We start from the raw sequence: 21768 nt of genomic DNA, 5'->3' as shown, positions 1-21768 counted from the left end.
TGTCTGCGATGGGATGCCAGGCATGCACAGGCCTATCCCTCCCGTGTTTAAATGAACCTTTCCCCCCGAAGTCTTCCTCTAATACATGCATTAAAGTCAATTACGTGCTAGGCTGTTCATGGGATACAAATGATTCACAGAGATAGAGCCCTGGGTTTCTGAACCTGATTATACAAGAATGACTTGCGTAATCAGGGTTTTGGGAATCATTTTCCTGTGAGAAATGAAATGGATACACAAAGATATCTCTTTGCTCCTCCTACGCGTTGCTAAGGTCAGTAGAAAAGGGGAGGAGAGAAAGAGAGAAGGGTGCATATTTGGGCCAAATTCTAGCAAATTCTGATTGGGCAAAGAAGCTTACTCCCTTACTCAAATGAAATTTTACTACTGTATCAGTTTTTTAGGTTGTGAGGGCAACACATCCACAAAACCACCTCTCTCTGCAGAGCCAGTACAGTGGTCTAAAACTGGTGCAGCGCCCGTTCACATTGTCCCTGTTTAGAGGGGGACCAGTGCACTTTGCAGCACAACTGAGTTATTGCAGTCATTTATCATGGGGGGGGAAATGGGATTTGTCAGCAAATACACAGCTGATTTGGGTTTTCAACATTTACCTGCAATGATCCAACAGCATTAGTCTTGGACTGCGATCCAGAAATGACATTATTTAGATTGATTTTATATGCACAGGCTTTAATACTTGCCCTGCATGTGTGCTGCCATAGTAAACAACAAGCAGCCAGAGTGTTTATAAGAAGTACAGCGTGCAGAAACTCACACATAAATACTGTGTGAGTTTTGAAAGGAGGACAGCTGTAAGTTCATACGTGTCTCTCACCGCATGCAAGCTCAAACACAAGTGAAGCGAGCTTTAGCTGCAGAGCTTGTGCCTATCGAGCGGACCACAATAGTTAATCAGTCCCAAACTCCACTTTTACTAGCTGCTTGCTGTTAAATAACCACTGTGGTGATAAAACAGATGGTGGGACAGCTGATAGTTACTAAAGATGGCATCCTCAACAACTTCACATCAGGTGGTAATAAGTTTGTCTCAATGATTGTTCGCAGTTTAGACTGAGCCCTAGTCAATGAGCTGTTGTGATCACGCTGCTAACACTCCCTGTCGACAGTGGCCTACTGAGGATGTCGTGATCAAAAGTTTTTCTTGTGAAAGAATAACAGAAATCAACTTTTAGCCCAAAATAGGACTTCACTTCCTTGGGTGTGAAGCAGATTGGATGAACGGTGGTGAGGAGAGGGAAAAAAAGGAAAAAGGAAAAAAAAGGAATAAGAGAGAAGCCTTTATAATAATATCAAATAGAACCCCAGTGAAAGATTTTAATAGTTTATTGCCCAAAATCTCCAAATGCAGATTGATTCCATATCTAATTAGAGACTATGACTCTATGAGTTCATCTGTCAACAGCATAATCATTCACAAAGATTAGCCTCGGGGAGCTTCCAGTCCTGATAATGAGAGCGAGACATGATTGAAGGAATGAATGCTGGCTCACTGACTGTCCTCATTTCTACTGTTTCGAGTTCCTGAGAAGACATCACATGAAAGCAAACCTGGACTGAACCTCGTGCTCAGGGTTCCGGCAGGAGGCTAAAAAGCTGACAGCACAGTGCTGGAGATCTTCACATGAAGTACTCCAGAGAAACCACTCAGAGACATGTCAGCAGGAACAAAGAGCTGACTGACAAGACAAGGGTAGAAGTGTTCAATCAGTTGTTAACAAGTCTCAGAGATTAATTATCACGGCTGTAATATCGTCCTGATAAATTCCCTGACACTGAAAGACTCTCAGATAATATGAAACAGTCTTCTAAACTCTCAGTTGCACACACTTCTTAAAAGAAAACTGATCATGCTACATTTACATAATGCCATAAATCTTGAGGATTCCCTGACTGTTCAACAACTCCTTAAGCCAAATTTGCAGGACAAAACTTGTTTGCCTTGTTTCTGTGTCCTTCCTCCGAAATACATTTTCCCATTCTGTTAGATGTAGTTTGGTAGGTGCGTCAGAAAGCCCTTATTATATGGAATAGAGTACAAAGAAAACAGAAATAAAAGCACTGTTATCCATCATCATGTGCATAATTAAATCGGATTTCTGTATACATTAATGTCATTAAATGCCTCCCACTTTACTAACTTTATTTTTTGACTGGTGGGTTTATAGCTATGCTGCTTAAATTAGCAATTTCAATCGTTAGCAGTTACAGTATGAAAACGTTCTCCAAAAAAATAAAAAACAACAAATAAATAAAAACAAATAAATCAAGACCTTTAATTATCATTCTCTGCGGAGCTGCCATAAAATCTCCCTTTTCCTGGAAATAAAAAAAAAAACTCTTCATAGAAACGCTGAAACACCTTTTGTATGTGATACACTGTTCAATAACTGGATTCTTGTCTCAAGAACGGATAACAAAAAATTATGGTGAACAAAGAGCAGTTTCAACAAAGCCCTGTTCCGATTACAGCAGGAACAAGCCCTATGGCAGACTCGAGGCACAAGGACTAACTTGGGTTACAGCAGCTACAGTTGGCTGCAGGCCCAAGGCCAACACACAATCAGTATTCAGACCCACAGCTGGCAGAACAATCAGCATTGTCTAAAACCTAAACTGCTTCACTCAGACATGATATTGTCGTCCTCAAACTCGAGGAATACTTGCTGGCTGGTCTCTGAACAACCACCTTCTCTGTTCATTCTTAAGTCTATTAATGGTTTACCAGTTAACAAACAATCTGACCCAGAGGTCGAAGTGTCTGGTTATGTTTGCAGAGGAAAGTGAAGTAAGGAATGTGAGGTAAATTGTCCTGAGAGATTAACGTAAGGTCTGGAAAAGTATTCACAAGGTTACTGTTAGCAGTCTTTTTATCCATTGCTGTGCAGTGAATTCTTTTGAGGTCACATGTTTAGTCAGTCCTGTGTACGGATACAGATGGCTTTTTAACAAAGCATTCATATCAACTTGTGTCATACATGAAGCACACTTTCACCCAACAAAAAGCCTAAATTCACAGTTTAGTTCAGCTTGAGTCATAAACAGTAAGAGAGCCCATGGTCAATGTGATGCATCTCAAAGTAGCAGCAAGATTTGTGGTGGAGATTCTGTGAAAGGGTTACTAAGGCTCGTAGCTGCCGAGGGTTTAAGGATCTCTCAGCTGGTTGGTTTTCAGTAGCGTGTGACCAATGTGTCAGTTAGTTATTGGCTTTTGCTCTCAGTCACTCTCCCCGTGGCTACTGTACATGTCTGCTCCAGTTTGTAGCAGCTACCTAAGGCAAGGCAGTGCTGTTGCAGTGCTTTATATTCAAAAACACACCAGTCTGGGATCGAGTGCCAACTGGACACCCTGTGTCCCCTATCACAATTTTTTCCATATGAATTATATATAAAGTTCAAGGAAATTCCCTGCTGCATGTTTATTAAGTTAATGAATTATTCTGCTAAATTACTGAGATTCCAACTATTGAGCAAAATAATCATGACTATGGTTTTTGTGCTACAGCAGCACTAAAAGCTCACAGGCTCAAATTTATTTATTTTTGAAGTATCCCTGTAGAGTGACAGTTTAACATTAATCAAGAAATGCAGATTTGGAAACCGTTCTGATAGAACTCAGAAACCTTGGAAAAAGAAACATCTAGATCACATGGTGTTTTAGATAAACATGACGGTGAATGGTCCTTATTGCTGCTTGTATGCTGCGAGAGAAAGACTGCTTTATGTAGGTGAACAGAGTTGGGCTTTCTGCAGGGAACAGACACTTACAGTTTAACACAACGTTACGCAGTTTCATGCCTGCCCACAGGCTGTTTACACATGCATCTGCACCAACCTCACAGTAGAGCAAGGATAACAGGCAAACACACATCGTGCAGTGTCACACACACACACACACACACACACAGTCAATTGTTCCAGCAATAAGACAGACACAGGGAGCTGGGTGGCAGGAGATAAGGGCCGAGGTGAGCGAGGGTTGGAAAGAGGTGCAACCAAAAATGAAGGAAACATCAATAGTAAGTGTCTTAGCTGGGCTCCGGGCCACTACGAGCAGCTAGAAGAGCTTAAGCGTGCCTTGGCATAGATTTTGGATATATGGAGCCGCACCAGAGGGATGTTTTTCCACATTCTTTCACAAGAAAATCCTGATGTCGCTGTTAAAAACACTTAACTGAGCTAAATCAGAAAGCATGGCACATACTGTTTGCATTGTCTCACCGTTCCAAGCGTTTGCTGATAACTGTTTGTGCTTCTGCTTTAAATTATGGTGAACTATGTTTAATTTGAAAGCAATTAACTACTACAATCAGCCCCAAACCCCTGTATGTTCGACAAAGCCTTTAAGGTGCTGATTCAGCATTAGCATAGTTTCAATATGTTTGGGCCATGCTGCCACTCTGATTGTATCCCTCTGGCCTCCATACTGATGGTGCCTGCTCCAGGGCCCTGTTGCATTTTCATCCATGCCCAAGTATAATCTTCTCACCAGTAATCATGGTGAGCCTCAAGTTAAAAAAGCCTCTCAGGCCAGTGGCCCACAAGCAGCAGATTACAGCAAATCAGAAATTAAACCCAGAAAGAAGGCAGGCACTGAGAATGAAGAGAAACAAGCAGAGACCCTCCAGAGCCAAGAGCTTTGCTGTTTCATTAATGCTGATGAACTTAATTCAATCAATTCTCTGCAAGACGTCACTGTGATGGTAAACAACTCCTAATGCCATCTGCAGATGCCACTGCAATAAAGTAGTTTTCTTCACACACTACCTTAATCCTTCTGCAGATTTATCTGGGCTAAAGAAACGCTCGACTTTTAAAGGCCAAATCAAATCAGAGACTTGTGTTGTGGATATGACAGGAGTAAGGTTCACTTTAGAAGGCAGCGGCACATTTTCGGAAATATCAAATATCATAAATACCAAAAAGGGAGAGAGGAAAAAAAAAAAGCTGTTTGATAAAACAAAACCTACAGCCTTTTACATTTAATTGTATCTGCCCTCAGAATTTATGCCTCCAGGCTTAACAGAGGATGGGAAACAGCCGCAGACTTATCTAGATTTCAGTTGTGAGCTATTACACAGGGAGGTGGACAAATTAATAAACAAGTTCAGTTTTATCTTGACAAAGAAGAACAAGAGGGTGGTTTCAGGGAAGGCCAAGAGTAAATTAAGTTCTTATCTGAGTAGAGTTTTACCTGTTGTCATTAAGCTGTGTGTATCGAGGCTGGGGATCTGGATCACCATCGTTCACATCGTAGCTGGCATCCGGGTCCTTAGAAAGGACAGATGGTTTACTGACATTTTTATGAACTTAAAAAGCATGTAAATGTTAGAAGCGTTACTACAGAAAAATAAAAGCAGGGCACCACTGCAGAATTAATTTGAAAATCCTTAGAATAGCCCTCTATTGTAATTGTACAAGTACAATGAAAAAGAACCTTAGCAGGTGCTACTCAGGAAGTGCTACTCACATAGTTCTGCATCAGGTCAGGATGGTTCTTCTCGATTCCATCATCCAAGATTGACACCACCACACCTTTACCTGTGTAGCCCAACTGCCATGCAGCTTTAGCATTCAAGTCATGGTGGTTGCTGTTGTACTGAGGGGCAGAGAGCAATGAAATACACAGAATTTAGCTATGAGAAAAATATCTGTGGGATGACAATCAGTTTTAACCAAATGTGAAAAGGACACCTTTAATAAAAACTTTAACATGTTTAGGTGAAGGCTGAGCTTTTTGCAAAGTTGTTTTTTTTTTTTTTTAAACCATGTATTATTAATACCTGGTAAGCCAGAGATATAGTGAAGTGGAAAATAGCAATGATCATTCAGTATGCTTTTTGATGGGCTTTTGACATTCAGCTTGACCTCTGGTCAAAAGCCACGTCTTGCTTTCAACTACTTCAAAGCCCTTTTTATTTTCAAAGTGCATCATTAAAATATAATGTGTCTAGTGTAGCGTTTACTGTATTTTCCTCTTAAAATTTCAAGTCCTTGTGAGTGCAGTTTACCAGACAGAATTATTTTTATTCCTCAACCTTGTACTGCCATTGACACTTTTAAACCATCGACAGGAAAATCAATTAAAACGTAAACGCTGCGATCTGCAATGCTGATTCAGACTGAAAAGGTCTTTTGTGGCTGACACACTTGCTGAATAATAAATCTGAGAGGCATGTCCAAGGTTTCACTTTGGATATTGTTCATCAAATCTTTCCCATCTCTCTTAATTTTAGCATTTCCTTGGGCGCACTCATATTTCGAGCAAATGTAGAGCTGAGCATGAGATCTGCCCATGATTTATCAATTGTACAAGAATGAGTCTAATCAGACTTTTTTTCCTCCTTGATAAATATAAGCATTATTAAATATTCATTGTAACAGCAGATGCTGGAAACCCTGCCAACAGACCCACCCACACCCTCCTGTGGTCAGTCTGGTTCAGTTTTAATGAGACTCAGACTTATTTAGTGCATTGAGAGAAGAGCAGCACATTACTGATGCTCACGACCTCTTTGGACAATTGAGTATCACCAAGATTATTCAAATCCACCCAATGCATTTTGCATAATGACAACCATTTACTTATTTTATTCATTTTATTTCTGCAAGGTTGAAACAGACAGAAGTATAATCCTCTTCTGTGCTCTCCAGTGGATTAGCTGGACAAAAGGAATGATAAGAATCATTAGCTGCAGCCCTCGACAGACACTAAAAGCACTCCCCCAACTTTCACATAAAACATATCTACATGTATCACAGACAGGTTTTTACTAAACAGTTCAACTCTTAAATGCTGTGAACTTGGCACATTTACTTATCAAAGTGCCACTAACTGTTCAAGCACAGTGGGGAACAGAGTGCGTTAAAGCAAAGACATTTTGAACAAGTGGTGAAACAAGCGTGCTTTGCATCACCATGAATAATCTTCTGCCTCAAGCAACCTCACAGTAATTGCAGGAAGAGTGAGGCTGAACAGAAAATCTCCAGAGTTGTTACTGCTGCTTTTAACAGGCCAGTGTATCAGTGGCATTCTTCAAGTCGAATGTGAAAATCAATCGACTGAAAACAAGCGCACTTCGAGATGAATCACCCCTCTCTCACTCCGCTTTTTGCTCTTTGTTGCTGTGCCGTTTATGGACCAAAGTAAACCATCAATTTCAAGAAACATGCCATTCAGAGCTGAGGGGAGCTCTGTGTACGAAAGTATGCTATTGTTAAAGCTGAATCCTTTAGGTAAAGTCACACTAGAGCGTCTTGTTCTACAAACAAGCCAGACAAACAGCACCCTCCCAAAACACACACACAAAAAGTATATTGGATTCATACAGGTTTATTTTCAGACCCTGAGGAAATATCACAGCTCTAAATGTAATTACCTATATTGACTTTAGACAGATAAAAAGCTCTACTAGGCTGCAGCACAGAATTATTTTTCAAAGACAGACAGAAAAAGAAAAAGAAAAAACCCATAGCCTCTTGTTTATACTTACCAGGTACCACTGGTCTCTGAACTTGGGATCTAAAGGCTCTTCAAAAACATCCCTCTTTTTCCTCCGTTTTACCACCTGTTGCTCTGCCCAGGTCACCTAAACAGAGAAAGGACACATTAGGAGTTTAACAATGGTGATTCTTAAAAAATATAATAAAATACAAAAACCCTTTAACTACACTCAAAAAAATTGTACAAGAAATTAAAATGAACTGGCCACGAGTGTCACCATGTCACATAAATTAAAAGAGAGTCCTCAGCAGGATAACAGCAGAAATGGTGAGATTAGAGGCACAGGAGCACTATGGACTCCTCACTAATGAGACTCACTGAATTCCAGAGCAGCCCAGGACTAATTAAAAATTTCTGTCTCACTTTGCTTGTGGGTGCACCTAGACATGTATGCAAACTAACAACAGACAAATGGAGGCAGATTTTGAGCCAACGCCAAACAGAACAGTAACCAAGTCTGCACTGGGTTTTCAAAACATGGGAGCTCTATCAGGAATTGTTGACAGAAGCAGAATACAGTGAATATAAGCCCGCCTTTTTTACACCCTCTGCAGAATTGTTCTTGCTGTACTGCAAAATGGCTGGTTACACAGGAACAGGAGAGGGGGAAAAAAATGTGTCAGAGGAGGAAGACAGAGAAGTGCCTGCTGCAAGGACAGAGCACCTGATTTGAAGGACGACTAAATCACAGCACACCCCTCTCCCCGCCTCTACAGATCACTAGAGACACAAGGCTGAGAGAAGCAAGTAAATGAAGGTCACTTCGACAGCTACACTGAAGCAATGCCAGTTCAAAAAGTGACAAAAGGGAAGTATTTCACTTAAGGTATGTACGTGAGGTCAATCTATCTAAGCGGAAATGTTAATATCCAGATTCATCCGGGGTCAACGGGGATGAGGTGTTACTGTGGCAGTTTACACCAGACTGAAAATAAGGGCCATAACAGAGCAAACCACAAATACAGACAAGCACGCATATTTAAAAAAAAAAAAAAAAAAAGTGTTGCACTTTTACTTTCAGAGGAAGAAAGGAGATCTTATCTACCATATGCAGAAAAATAAATTCCTACGCTTACTTCCTTTCCATTTTCAATTCTCTTGAAGTGAGATCAAGGTGGTGCAACATCTCAGACTAAAAGGTTACTATGATTCTCTCTCTCCAAGACTGTTATTTATATCTTAACAGCAAATGTCATGTTCTACACAGAGACAACATAATAATAAAGTATATTAAATATTGCTTCTCAGCACTGAATCAAACTCTATCAAATCTAAAAAAGAAGGCAATCAAACGAGCCATTCGTTTTGCAAGAGTCACACAGCATATTATGTCCAGGGGCAGCTGTGGCTCAGGGGGTAGAGGGGATTGTCTGCAAACTGGGGGGGGGGGGGGGGGGGGGGGCAAGAGGGGGCACTGGCCACCCCCCAAGATTTGCTAGCCCCCATGAGCACAACAGAGAAAAAGACACCCTACAATGAGTTCAAACATTAAGTAATTTATTCCTGCATATACAATTTGTCATTCATATTGTGTCACTTTTTAATCGCCCTTACGATTTCCTGTCATCCCTCTGCTGCACCCCTTCCCTGTTCTGTTTTTGATGTGTGCCACTCCAATATTTTTAGTGGCCCCCATTTGGCCACCCCATGTAAAAATTCAGGAGGCATCCCTGCCTGTATCATGTGTGCTATTTGCTAACACTTGATTCTGATCTCTCCTCAATCCAAGTTATGTAGAGTTAGCAGCTTTGTAAAGTCCACCTGACAACCATCTCTTCTCTCTCTCTCTCTCTCACAACAAAGAGCCAACATTTAGTTTTGCCCTGAGAGAGAAATAGTACTAGAAGTTGCCTATTGATATTAGCTATTGGCTAATGCTTGTAATTTGACTTAGTAGCAGTTAGTAGCTATTTGGTTTCATACCGTTTTTGACCTTAGGTTAGAGAACTGTCTTGCTTTTGCTTTTTGTGTTAGTCTAGTGTTGGGTTGGTTTGAAGCCTTAAAAAAAAAAAAAAAGATGTCTTCAAGCAAATAAACTGCTAATCTCTAGGCAGGAGATTTAACAAGTACCCTAATTACTCAGAAAAGGGTAGGTAACAGTACAGTTTAGAGAAATAAAGCCAGCTGATGATATGCAACGTCTCTCAGTCACTTTAATATTGGCTTCGTAAGGAAAAGGGCAAAACTGACAAAAAGGATGTCTACAGTCAGTTGTACACCGTGACCAATTTGTAATTTTCAGTCATTAAAAAAAAAAAAGTATGACATTTTCTCCTGCGTCATCACGTGGTTCTATGTGACTTTCCCTTCTTTGTTTTCTGCAATGTTTTCATCACACCTTAAATCTTGGTTTCACGCCTATGCAGGGTCGGTGGTTGTTGTGCAACATTTCCACAATGATTCTGTTCAAACAGATCAAGATTCTTGGAAGACAGAAAATGTTTGCAAAGTCTGATGCAACACAGGAAATTGTAAAATTTGCAACAGAAGATTTTCACTATAAACATGGTGTGTGTGGAGTGTATACTACTAGATCTAATCTCATCAATTAATGCAAGTCATAGTTCAAGTGTATGCCCTTTGGCGCCCTTGAAAGCTATTCATATACACAAAACTATGCAAAAACAATATTTGGCATGCCAGAGAAGGCATGCCACCTTTATCACACTCTATACATTAAAACCAATATAAAATTACTGATCCTTTCAGGGTCTTTTTCATCTTTGCATGATTAAAAGAAAACAGTATTTTTGATACAAACAGCAGCCACTGCAGTTTAGAAATCAGTACTTATCCCATTACCTGTTAAGGTTGGTTAAAACACAGGGTTAATCTTTCCTATGTTAGTCATAATAGATAACTGCCAAGTCATACACACTCGACTTCCAGCAAACATGCAGATTAGCTTCCCTGCAGTCGTTACAGTTCCTGCTCCTTTCAGCTTCAGGCATCTCAGTGACACCAGTTATTTCCAGCTAATTTGTGCAGTCAGTCATCTTAATGTCACACACAGTTCTTGGAAATGTCCATCAAACTGAACAAAGACATAATTTTCCACTAATTAATGTATTAGAGAGGAGTACTTTAGTTCTAGTCACAAGGAAATGACAGCAGAGATTAGTGGTCCAGGCGTGTCCATAAACTATGCACGCAATGAGGTTGCAGAGTTTTAGAAATGCATCTCCCCGCTGACACCTTACATTATTTACCAATCATTTTTAATAGCGTGTCTTTTCTATAAACTGAGCATCTCCATACTTAAGTAAACAGTGAACAGAAATGGTGTAAGTTATACACTTTTTCAAAGCCAAACTTGAACAGATTCCTACTTTTTCCTGGAGTGTAGCAAGCATTTCCACTTTCTACCTTTTGAAAAGAGTCTTTTGAAAACCTTCAATAGTCTGTGACAGAACACAAAGTATCTATGAAGTTGTCAAATGGGCACTTTTATTAAAAACAGGCTTTGAAAATTAAAAACTGTCTATCTCATACGCCCAGACCGGCCAACGCACAACTAATGTTTACAAACAGACTGCCTTGGCTCATGTTTAGGTGGAGAGTCCTATCTCTGCAGCACATAGGCTCCCCACCCTTCCCATCTTACCCAACCACTGCTTTGCCCTTCATTATACAAACACAGCATCCTCCCACAGGGACCAAGTTGGAGCCTCAAATAAGGAATCATTCCCGTAAAGGAATACAGTAGAGTGCCATTCGTATCACACCTCAGTCAATGTCATTTATGTTTACAGAGCTGTTATTATTCTTGACATAAAAGAGCTTACAGTGCTCTGTGTGTGTGTATTCTTTTTCTTCTATTCAACAAAATAATGAAATGAAGTAAACTTCCCAAACAAACCAAAAAGAAAAGCACAGACAGCATAAAACGGGACAGTTGAAGTCGTGGAGGTAGTAGATAGACCCAAGCTTTAAATCTTGAACAGACCCTATTAACAGTGCTCTCAGCTCCGTCGTCATTCTATGAGATCTGGCATAGGTCCAGGTGCTTTTGTAAGTAATTAGATGCTCTTCAAAGAGAGTTTACTGAGCCTTTTGTTCAGGTTTCATCTCAATCAGTTTAAAAGCTGCAGAGGGCCTTGCTAAGATTTAAAATTCCTTTTATTTGAAGCATTTCTGCAATATTTTATGGAAAAACACTTGGGCTGATGCAAATGCAAGTCCAACCTGCTGGTTTTCAAGCTCTGATCAAACTATTCATTACAGGAAAGTTTAAAATGTGTAGCAATGCTAATACGTTTGCAAGTTAATGATAATTGTGCAAAGCTCTACTGATAAAATAAACTCACGAATACTGACAAACTAATCTGACCATCGTGAAGTAGACAGGAGGACCTGAAACTGTAAGGCTCCACTTTCTCTGAGTTGCTGTGGGGGAAAAAAGGATTCAAAAACAGGAAATGGAACACCAGCGTTAAAGGAAATCCCAAAGAGGGAGGTGGACCACTTCTAACATGTACGCAAACAAACCCAGCAGAAGTTGTTCTACTCCCAGTGTGCACCTGTACTGCAGAGATGCAGTGTGTGGCCAGAGATACTTCAAGGCAGATTTCATTTCTTTTCTTCCAAGGCAGCAGTAGTTTTGATGCACATAATGATTCTGCAGATGCACCTGTCGAGATTACTGTAACGGGCATTCAATTTCGAGGTTTACAGAAAAGACAGGGCACAATTTAAATGCAAATACATTTATATCGTTTCCAGAGACTTGTACGAAAGCAAAGAGGAGCTTTTTTACAATTTACAAGGAGGACAGGAACAGTGTTGAGAAGCTGGAGCCAGATTATAAAAAGTAGTATTATTCACAGTTATGCATCATGTTATTTTAGTCAGTTTTTTTCAGTGAAACCCAGTGCACACTGATCACTGTGATCCAGTGTCAGGGAGAAACAAAAAAAAACAAAAACCCATCAGCGTTTAAATGAATAGCATAAAATATATGCAAGTATAATATTATATTATATATAATATTATAGTTTTGTCTTTTCTGCATAATTTAGAATCCACTGCATTCAGCTGGAAGCTATGATTTAACTTTTGATTCCTGCATGTGAATCGGTCTGAAAGTCACCCTAAACTCTCCTGTCACAAAAACAGAAGGTCATTTCCAGCTCCTTCAAAGATTACACAACAGGGCAAAAGAAATTACATAAAATACTATAGGAAACCCACTGAGCTGAGCTTAGAGCTGTAATAATTGGTTAATTAATGGATCAAAGGATTATCTCAGGAGGTAAAATGGGTCGCTCATTAATTACAGGGTTGGTGGTTCAGTTCCGGCTCCCTTTTTATGCACCCCTCAGGCCAGACACTGAAACTCGCTTCGGATGGTCACCCCAGCATGTCGCACAATAACCTGCTGCTTTAGCTACATTTGAAGTTGAGGCATGTCATACATCTATATCCAAATTGATTGGTACACTAGTTGATGTTTGCATTTATGCTTATGTGGTCAGTAATTTAGCAACTTTAGTAGTTAGCAGATACAGACAAAAACAAAGTTTAATACAAAGCTGCCATGTTTGACGCGTTTTTGTATTTGTTTTATATTGATTTGGTTTTAAGTGTCTTTTTTCAAAATGAAAGATTTTCTTTCATTTAGAAGCATTAAAAAGAATCCTTCAAACATTCTCTTTCTCACTTGCTTTCCCACAGCTATGAATGTTAATTTCACACCCTTCCCTTTGTCCCTCCCAGTGGGGGTAGGACACTGACTCATTTTCACACTAACCTCAAACTCCTACAAAAAAGCAAGAAAACACAGACATGTGAATTTTCAAATTACATCAGTTAAGGAGGAGGAAGAATCAGGTCGATAGAGAAGTGCATGTTCACCTTCCAAGCCCTTGAGTAAATGAGAAAAAAGGCAACTGTCGATGCTAGGACTGAAATGCTGTGTTTTTAAAAAAAAAAAAAAAAAAAAAAGGGGGAGAGGAAATTGTTTGGACTGGCGACCAGAACCAGAAGAAAGATCTCTTACAGGTTGTTTTTTTTTTTTTTAAGTTAGATTATTATTACAATGCCAAACAATAAAAACAGAATGACTTTAATATTGAACATATGGTAATAAAATGCAAGAAAATCTGCCTGCACGACATAATGGGGTTGTCATCTATTTTACCAACCTAATTGTTCAATATGTTAAACACATTTGTTCCCCATTATCCCAGTCCATGTACACTGAACAGCTACTTTATTTGGTACACAGTGGTTTGCCTACGGAACTGCTTTAATTCTTCATAGCATCGTTTCAACAAGGTTGCTGGAAATGTTTCTGAGGTTAGACAAAATTGATGTGCAAAACCAACCGAAATGACACCAAAGCACAGTTCACACCAGCAGATGTGATTCTCTTTCGGTTGTGTGGGAAAATCCCAGCCTTTCTGAAATAGTCAGACTGGCCTGACTGACACCAACAATGATCCCACGTTCAAAGTCACTTAAATGAATTTTCTCCCTCATTATGATGCTCAGTTTGATCTTCGTCTTGATCATACCGACATGACTAAATGTACCGAGTTGTTGCCATTGGACTTTCTGATTAGGTATTTGCATGAACAAGCAGTTGAAGAAGTGTACCTAACAAAGTGGTTGGTGAGCCCACACAAGGCACTAATCTTATTAAAAAACAAACAAACAAACGCACCAGTGCTATTATTTAGGTTTGTGTATGGAAATAAAACTAGTGTAATATTTATATTTGTCTTTTGTCTTAAAAGCATTTCTGTTTATCTGTTTATGTTCTTATGAACTTTGCAAGAGTTTATGTTCCCCCATTTCTGACATTTTACATGACAACCCGCAGCAAATGATTTTAAGAGATGGCTTTATATTTGAAAATAAATAAATAAATTAAAAAAAACTACATCCAAAGTAGGATTTATAAGCTTTAAAAGGAGCCCAGAGAGTGCGGTTTACTAGGTCAAACACAATTCTAAAGCCCGATTCACTACCAAGTTCTTCCAAAATGCCAAAAAATAAACCCCAACACTGCAAAAATCCATCGCACAAAGAGCGCTCTAGCATAAAGCAGCAGTTTCAACACTTCACACCTAGTCAGTCATCATTACATTAGAAACCAACAGACTTCCTTTGCATGCATGACTGTAGCACCAAAAACAAATGTCTTACCTGGGGATCTTTTAGTAGACGGATGTGCGTCCCCCTGTGATCCGACAGTGATCTCTTCACCACTGTGCGATGCCGGAAGTGATAATAATCGCCAAATACCTGCAGAGACAAGGAGATATGATCCATTATCACATCAGAGCCATTTAAGTCTCTCTGTAGTCTGATAACAGCTCTTCATATGATAATAGGTTCAATAAAGTATGAAATCACTGTAGTCTCTATACTTTCATTTTCTTGACCAATAAATCAATATTTCCAGGAAAATCACAACTGTGTGTACAGAGCCAGTGCAAAGTGAGGCAACACGCAGCTGGCAGTTAATTTATAAAATAATACACAGGTATTGACATGACCTTCAGACCAGTTATATTTCATAAATATTTACATATGCTCATATATAGAGTACATGTAGTTACATAAAATTCTTAAAGAAAAATGCAACATAACAGATGATTAAAAAAAATTAATCAAAACCATGTTTCTATTTACTACAGTCCATCTATAAACCCATTTTGGCCTGGCTTATCTCTCCCATCTTCGCAACCATTTCTCTCCACATTTTGTGGTGCCTAATTAGGCTAATGGGCTGCCAGCAATACATGACACAATGTATTCCCATTGTTTGTGTAAACCAACCTCACCTCACTCATGGCACCACAAACTTGACTTACACATTACTCACTGGGAAATCCTATACGTGACCCATATTCCTCTGTAATCAGTCCATTAATACAGTATGAACCTAGGTTATTAATATTGAGCAGCAGCACACTTGGGAGAACAAGTTGTCTAAGCAAATGAAAAACACGTCACATCACAGCGGAGCAGTTTCAGAAGGAAAGAAACATGGTGGCTTTGTTTTACTTTATTTTTAAATAAGGTATATATTTTTTTTAAAAGAAAAAAAAAAACCCACTATAATAACCCATTATCACACTGATCCTTGTTTTCAAAGCCCCGCATTATGAAATGATTTGGTATTTTATAGAAACAATGCAATTTAAAAAAAAATAAAAAATTTCAAAAGGGCTATATTTAGTAATGAAAGTAAAATGTTCTCGGGTGGTGGTGGTGAGGCGGTGCCTCTAATTAAGCTTTTTTAAAAATGTTTAGTTTCACTTTTTGTTTTCAAAAGAAGGATTTCCAAAGCCAGTTTTGAGTGTTAAAAATGTTGATGGGTAGCCTTAATTAGGAGTGGAGAACAGCCATATATAATCAATGTTTCTGCCTGAGCCAGTTAGTCACTGCGTGCTACATGGACTGTTGATACAGTCTGTCTAATGAGTGATGACTAAATAAACTAACTAAATGAATTAATGGTGAGAATCTACACATCCCAAAAATACATTAACTGACACTAAATCCAATTTTATAGTCGATTACTAATTTAAATCATCTTTCAATAAAAAGAAACCGACTCAAGGGGGAGGTTTAGCTTGCTTTTGTACTAGTTCTCTACTGGTGTTTTGACTTTCTGATCAATTATTAAAGCAAATGTACTCATCAATTAGAGCAAAAATTACCAATGAGTTTGGAGAAAAATACCCATGTATGCTCCAACTAATCAAACAATCAAAAAATGCATTGAGTAGCAGCTGATTTTCCCCTTCCTTATGTTTCTTCTCAGTTTCCCTGCTTGTTCCCGCTCTGCATTTGTGTGATTTCTCTCCAGCTGCCACTTGCACACTCTTGCACTGATCCGCTAATCAACCTCCGGCTGGATACATTCCGGCTCTTCACTCGATTATCTCACACATTGTGCAGTTAGCCAATGTGTTCCAAATACAACGGACAGCTTCTAGTTCAGTTTTTTTCTTGTGCTACCAAGCCTGCCAGCCCTGCCCCCTCTTCCACATCCACTCACAAGCTCAAGGGCCAGCCACGCTCTCCTTCCTGCTCCACCTTAAGCAGTTTCCTTGCTCCCCACCTCATGCTCATCCTGGCGATGGTACTGTACAACAAATTCAGTTCAACTGCTCATTCTGCTGGAGTCCTGCTTTTGGTTCTCATTCAGCTTCTATATATTCTGAACTGTTAACTAAAACATACTTACACATGTTTTTGTGTGTGTGTTGTGTGTCCCAGTAGAGATTGGTGTTGAGCTAAGGTAGTGCAACATTCCTCAACTCTAAAACAGATACGGCTCAGCCCACCAACCTCCTCTGCTCCCATTTAATCACAGTAAACAGGCCAATTCAGCCTGGCTGACACAAAAAGCTCCTGCACACAAAAACCAAAGGACAATAGGGAGGCAATAACCAAGAGGGAGGACACACTTTACAGTGATATTTAGCTCAGAGGTGGGACTATCCAAACCACAAGTCTCTGTGTGCAAAAATCATTAAAGAACAAGTCTAAAGAAAGTGCTGGATATAAAAGGGGAGAGAACACTGACAACCAAAAGGCATTAGCCGAGCCAACCAACCCTTTTCTGAATAAAAGAATGAAAGCAGGTAGCGTGTCCATTGTGTTTGCCAAGATAAGAGCCTGGGAGGCTAGACACTGATCAAAGACATGAGCAAAGAGTGGCAGGATTCATTAAGCAACCTTAAATAACACCAACATCAGTGAAAAGATTGGCTGAATGGAATAATTGAAACTCATTGCAATGATGGTCAAAGAAGATAAACAAGGTTAAAAAAAAAAAACAAAACAAAAGAAAAAGTTACTGTTATCCAACTTGGGAAACCTTTTAATTAAATATATGCGTCTGAAATTTTTATTTCCATAGGTCATAATTATTTCACTTTAAGGCATCTTGTCATCAGATTTTTAGGAAATTTGCAAAGTTATGCCAACCTCCCTACAAAAAAAGGAAAAACAAAAGAACGGCAATCTGGCCTGTGATTAGTTTTTGGACAAAAACACCTTGAACATGCTAGTATGCATACATGCACACACATACTCGAGCAGGGACAAAAAGGTCAATTCCCCTGAAAACATCTCAACTGTTACAAATGTATGCACACACATACACTCACCCACACTTAACCAAAGGAAATCCATTCTAGTCCTGTTAAATGTCTACCCTGCAGCTTAATCATCATCAGGCAATCAGCAACAAATCTTAAGAGCTTGTGTTTAACAATTTATCTCAAGATCACACTGTTTCTGTGGGGTTTTAACTGCTTTCCACTGAGAAAGAAAGGGCCATTTACAGCAAAGACATTCACGTGGAAAACTGATCTGGACCACAACTTCTGATGCGATAAGCTGGGCACCGTTGGAGCACGACGGACTTAACTGGTGCTCACCTAGTGGCCTGTTACTAAAGTGAGGCATTAATCCATCAACCTCATTAATATGCATAGTAACAGACAGTGGAAAATTACTGTCTGCTGCTTTGTTTGCACGTTGGCTCACTCCTCGGCTGCCAAATTTACCTTTTGGGCAAAGCACTTATCGAAAGGTTTGGTGTCTCATCTCCAGAGGCTGTTGACACAATTATGTTTTACAAAGAGCCAAACAATGTCTGGAGACAAATTGGGAAAGAGGTTTGGGGCTGCAATAAGACGATAGCAAACAGTTTCGGATGCTGTGAACATCGAGCCTGTGGACTTTGAAAATCCCACTCAAGGGGGAGCCATCATTGTGGTTCAACTATGGACACATCAAACCACCCCACACTTCATTTTCATTTGGATTGCGTTTGATTTAAGAGAATCACAATGTAGGTCATTACCATATTTTGCTCGTGCATCAGTGAGCAGAGATAAATTGAAAAAAAATTAGACTTTCATAGGACAAGTAATCATCCTAAAATAGTTCAGCAACTTGTTTATTTAATGAGGCCGGAGTCCAATTACTCGCTGCGGTGAACGGGCAGAACGGGGCACAGATGGCCACAGTGGCAGCTGGATGTAACAAACAGTTTCTTTAAAAAAAATAAATAAAAAATAAAATAAAATAAAGACAACAACAGAGTAGACAGACCAACCCGAGCTCCCCGCACACACCTGAAAATGGGTTTGCACAGCTGATCTACGTTTCTGCCAAACCACATTTAGTCATTACATGTTCTCTCCTCATTGTTTGCCCCCTTAATTATTTTCCTAGCACACGCCGTCTCTAGTTACTCATTAACCTTTAGTTTTATTTGGCAACTATGCTATGCATTTACTTAATAAGAACGCAAGCTAAATCATCACCACAGTGGCTCAATGGCACTGTTGCCCCACAGGAAGAACACCGTGTTTTGAAACCTAGCCACAACAAGGCTGTTTTGTATAAGATTTGCATGCGCTCTCTGTGTTTGCATAAGCTGCCTCCAGTTTTAACCCATCCTATGAGGACCCAAATACAGACAGCAAACATTTTGCACGAGTTCAAGAAAATTACTCAAAAAAAACAAAAAAAAAAAAAAACAAACAAAACTTAACCAGTCTCCATTTGCTTCAAACTTTAATTTAACATTTTTTTGTTTTCTGTTGAAGAGCTGTACATTAAGCAGTGGGTAATTTGACAAACAAAAAATGTCTAAATTAATATAATACAAACTGGAACAAACTGTTAAACATATGAAGCCTTACAAGGTAAACGCAAGCTACCTTATTTATCAACAACCAATCCATTCTCAACAAGCTACCGGCCTCATTCCTCAGCTCTGTTTATACTGTAAACAGAGATTATCATTCTTGGCACAGTCGACCATTCAGTCTACACAAACTGTTATGAAGAACTCTGATTAGCTCATTTAATGTTGAACAAAAAAAGAAAATAGATTAAATATAGAATTGACATTTCTGTGCAGAGGACAGGCTGATATAGGCAGTTTCAATATCTACACTTGAAAGAAAAAAAAAAAAGACCCACAGAGTTAAGAGAGCCTCAGTTTAAGTGCTAATGATCTAATGATTAAGTTCATTTTGTATTATGTGGCTGGATGGGTTAATGTGCAAAACAAAAAGGTCAGGATTCCCTCCTTTAGCAGATGATTAACCTTCTCAGGGGTCTGCCACTTGGCTTTTGTTGGCTAGTTGGGGACCTCTGATGAACCCAAACACACCTACATCCACCTGTTGGCAACACAGCAGGCGCATGTTGGCAGATTCTGTTCAGCAATGTAATGCAATACTTGAAATCCTCGCCACATTTTTACTTCTTGTTAACCATTGACTACACAGTAAATGCCAATTTTTTATTGACTAAAATAAATAATATTTACTCTGATGCAGTCAAATAAAATACTGATTCTCGCAGCTTAAATTTATGGCAAGCCTCTATAATAACAATGCAATAAAACAAAAGAGGCAACTATTGTTTGCCTTCTAATTACTTAATAAAAAAAACAAAGAAATATTAGCTCATTATATGCTCCTTTCTTATTGAGTCCCTGCATTAGGAAATGACGGACTCAGCATCTCGGCCACTGCAGCACAACCTCAACTTTATAGAGAGGATGAGCGTGTAAAAAGTTTACAGTGTCATTGCAGGAGTGCTGCAGGGCTGGTAGCTCACGGGTCGATGCATGCTGTTCTCAGATGACTAACTCCTCGCAGTGTCTTTATGGTGCTGTGAAGGTAAAGTCAGAAGCACAGGACAAGATACATACACAGCTGCTCTAACACCGAAGTCCCAGCTGCACTGAGTTTGTACAGACTAACACAATCAATTATAGAAAAGCCAATACATCTGAGCAGTAGAAATCCAATCAATCTGTGCAACTGTGTTACGATATATGGAGATATAAATATATATACACACCCCTCCCCTTTAGGTATTTAGCCCCATTGGTGAATCACATGGTTTCCTCGAGTCTCTCCATGGTCACAATTTATAACAAAACAAATGTCTGAAAAACTGAAAGGAAAAAAAAAAATGCCAAAATGTTCTGGCTGAATACTGAAGACTTACTGTGAGACACTGAAAGCTGGCCTCAGGATGAAGTCAGATGACACGCTAAAAATTAGCTCATCCTGAGCACAACTACAACCAGCAGGTTTTTTTTTTTGTTTGTTTGGTTTTTTTTTGGGGAAAATGTCTGAGATCCGGATTTATGAAAATATTCTCAGAAATGAAAAAAGGTTCATTGGATGATGGCTGACCGCAAAAAAATATCTTCAATTATTAACCTTTATTTAACCACCAAGTAAAAATAATTCAGAGTTTTTAAAAGAGCTCTGTGGGCCCAGATAGGCAGCATTGTCATAGCATGATTTTTGATGCGATGAGTTGTTGAGTTCGAACCCAAGACCTTCCTGCTGTGAGGAAACATTGCCAACCACAGGACCACTTCAGTATTGTTCAATTCAATTTGATTTATACAGCACCAAATTACAACAGCAGCTGCTTTAAGGCACTTTGAGCTGTGGGGAAAAGACCCTACAATAATACAACAATATACCCAGAGATGGTTGAAGAATCAATTTCTCAGCTGTCTTGGGACATGTGTGCAAAAATGTATCTGGGATTTAACTGTCACAGATAAGACGTTTAAAAATCTCTATATGTGAAGGCCTTGATATTCATTGTGCTTTAGAAAAGGAAGAAAACGAGTGAAGTGTGCACACGTCACCATTTCCTGAACTGGGAAATTCATCTACTGAAGGTTTTGATGTACAACCAGCAGTATTCACAAGAAACACAAAGGTAAAGGCAAGTGCAAGGTATGAATCATCCACAGCAGATGATTCAGACTAAAATAAATCAGCGTTTGTCCAACAGCCCATTTTTTTTGTATTCATTCTGATAGCAGTGGTGGCACTGTAATATTGTTCATTACTCTCCCAGTAACATTTTACTTTCATTAATATTTAAAATTATGTCTAATTTATTTTGCTGTAAACACCTCCCAGGCAGCTGCAGTGCATATATACATGCACACTTTTTTTAAAGCAGTTCACTAATGCAATACAATGTCCCCAAGCAGGCATAAAGTGATAGTCTAACTCGAGCAGTCGTCTTGCATTGATCCTTTTAATTGTTAATAACAGAGCAAAGAATTCCCTCAAAGTGGACAAAAGATTCAATTAGAAGAGTGCAAACATGCAAAACTACTAATCGAAAAACTTGGCTGATGTGAAAACGTCCCTTCTTGTTAACTGAAATAACTATACTGAAATAAATATCTATAATGTTAAAAAAATAAAAAAAAT

At 39.2% G+C, this 21768-nt stretch overlaps 1 protein-coding gene across 2 annotated transcripts in view; it reads right to left on the bottom strand.

Moving 5' to 3' along the window:
• furina (furin (paired basic amino acid cleaving enzyme) a) overlaps positions 1-21768 on the bottom strand; it is an 82479-nt gene that overhangs the window by 25800 nt on the left and 34911 nt on the right. For both annotated transcript variants that reach the window (XM_063476596.1, XM_063476605.1), the window contains exons 3-6: positions 14675-14773; positions 7515-7610; positions 5492-5620; positions 5216-5292 (exon numbers count right to left, since the gene is read on the bottom strand). In XM_063476596.1, the coding sequence (XP_063332666.1) occupies positions 5216-5292; positions 5492-5620; positions 7515-7610; positions 14675-14773 (401 nt within the window). The remainder of the gene's footprint in view (positions 1-5215; positions 5293-5491; positions 5621-7514; positions 7611-14674; positions 14774-21768) is intronic.

The sequence above is a fragment of the Pelmatolapia mariae genome, linkage group LG1 (genome assembly GCF_036321145.2).
Source record: "Pelmatolapia mariae isolate MD_Pm_ZW linkage group LG1, Pm_UMD_F_2, whole genome shotgun sequence".
In the NCBI taxonomy this organism is placed as follows: Eukaryota; Metazoa; Chordata; class Actinopteri; order Cichliformes; family Cichlidae; genus Pelmatolapia; species Pelmatolapia mariae.
This window is presented reverse-complemented; position numbering and strand designations above follow the sequence as displayed.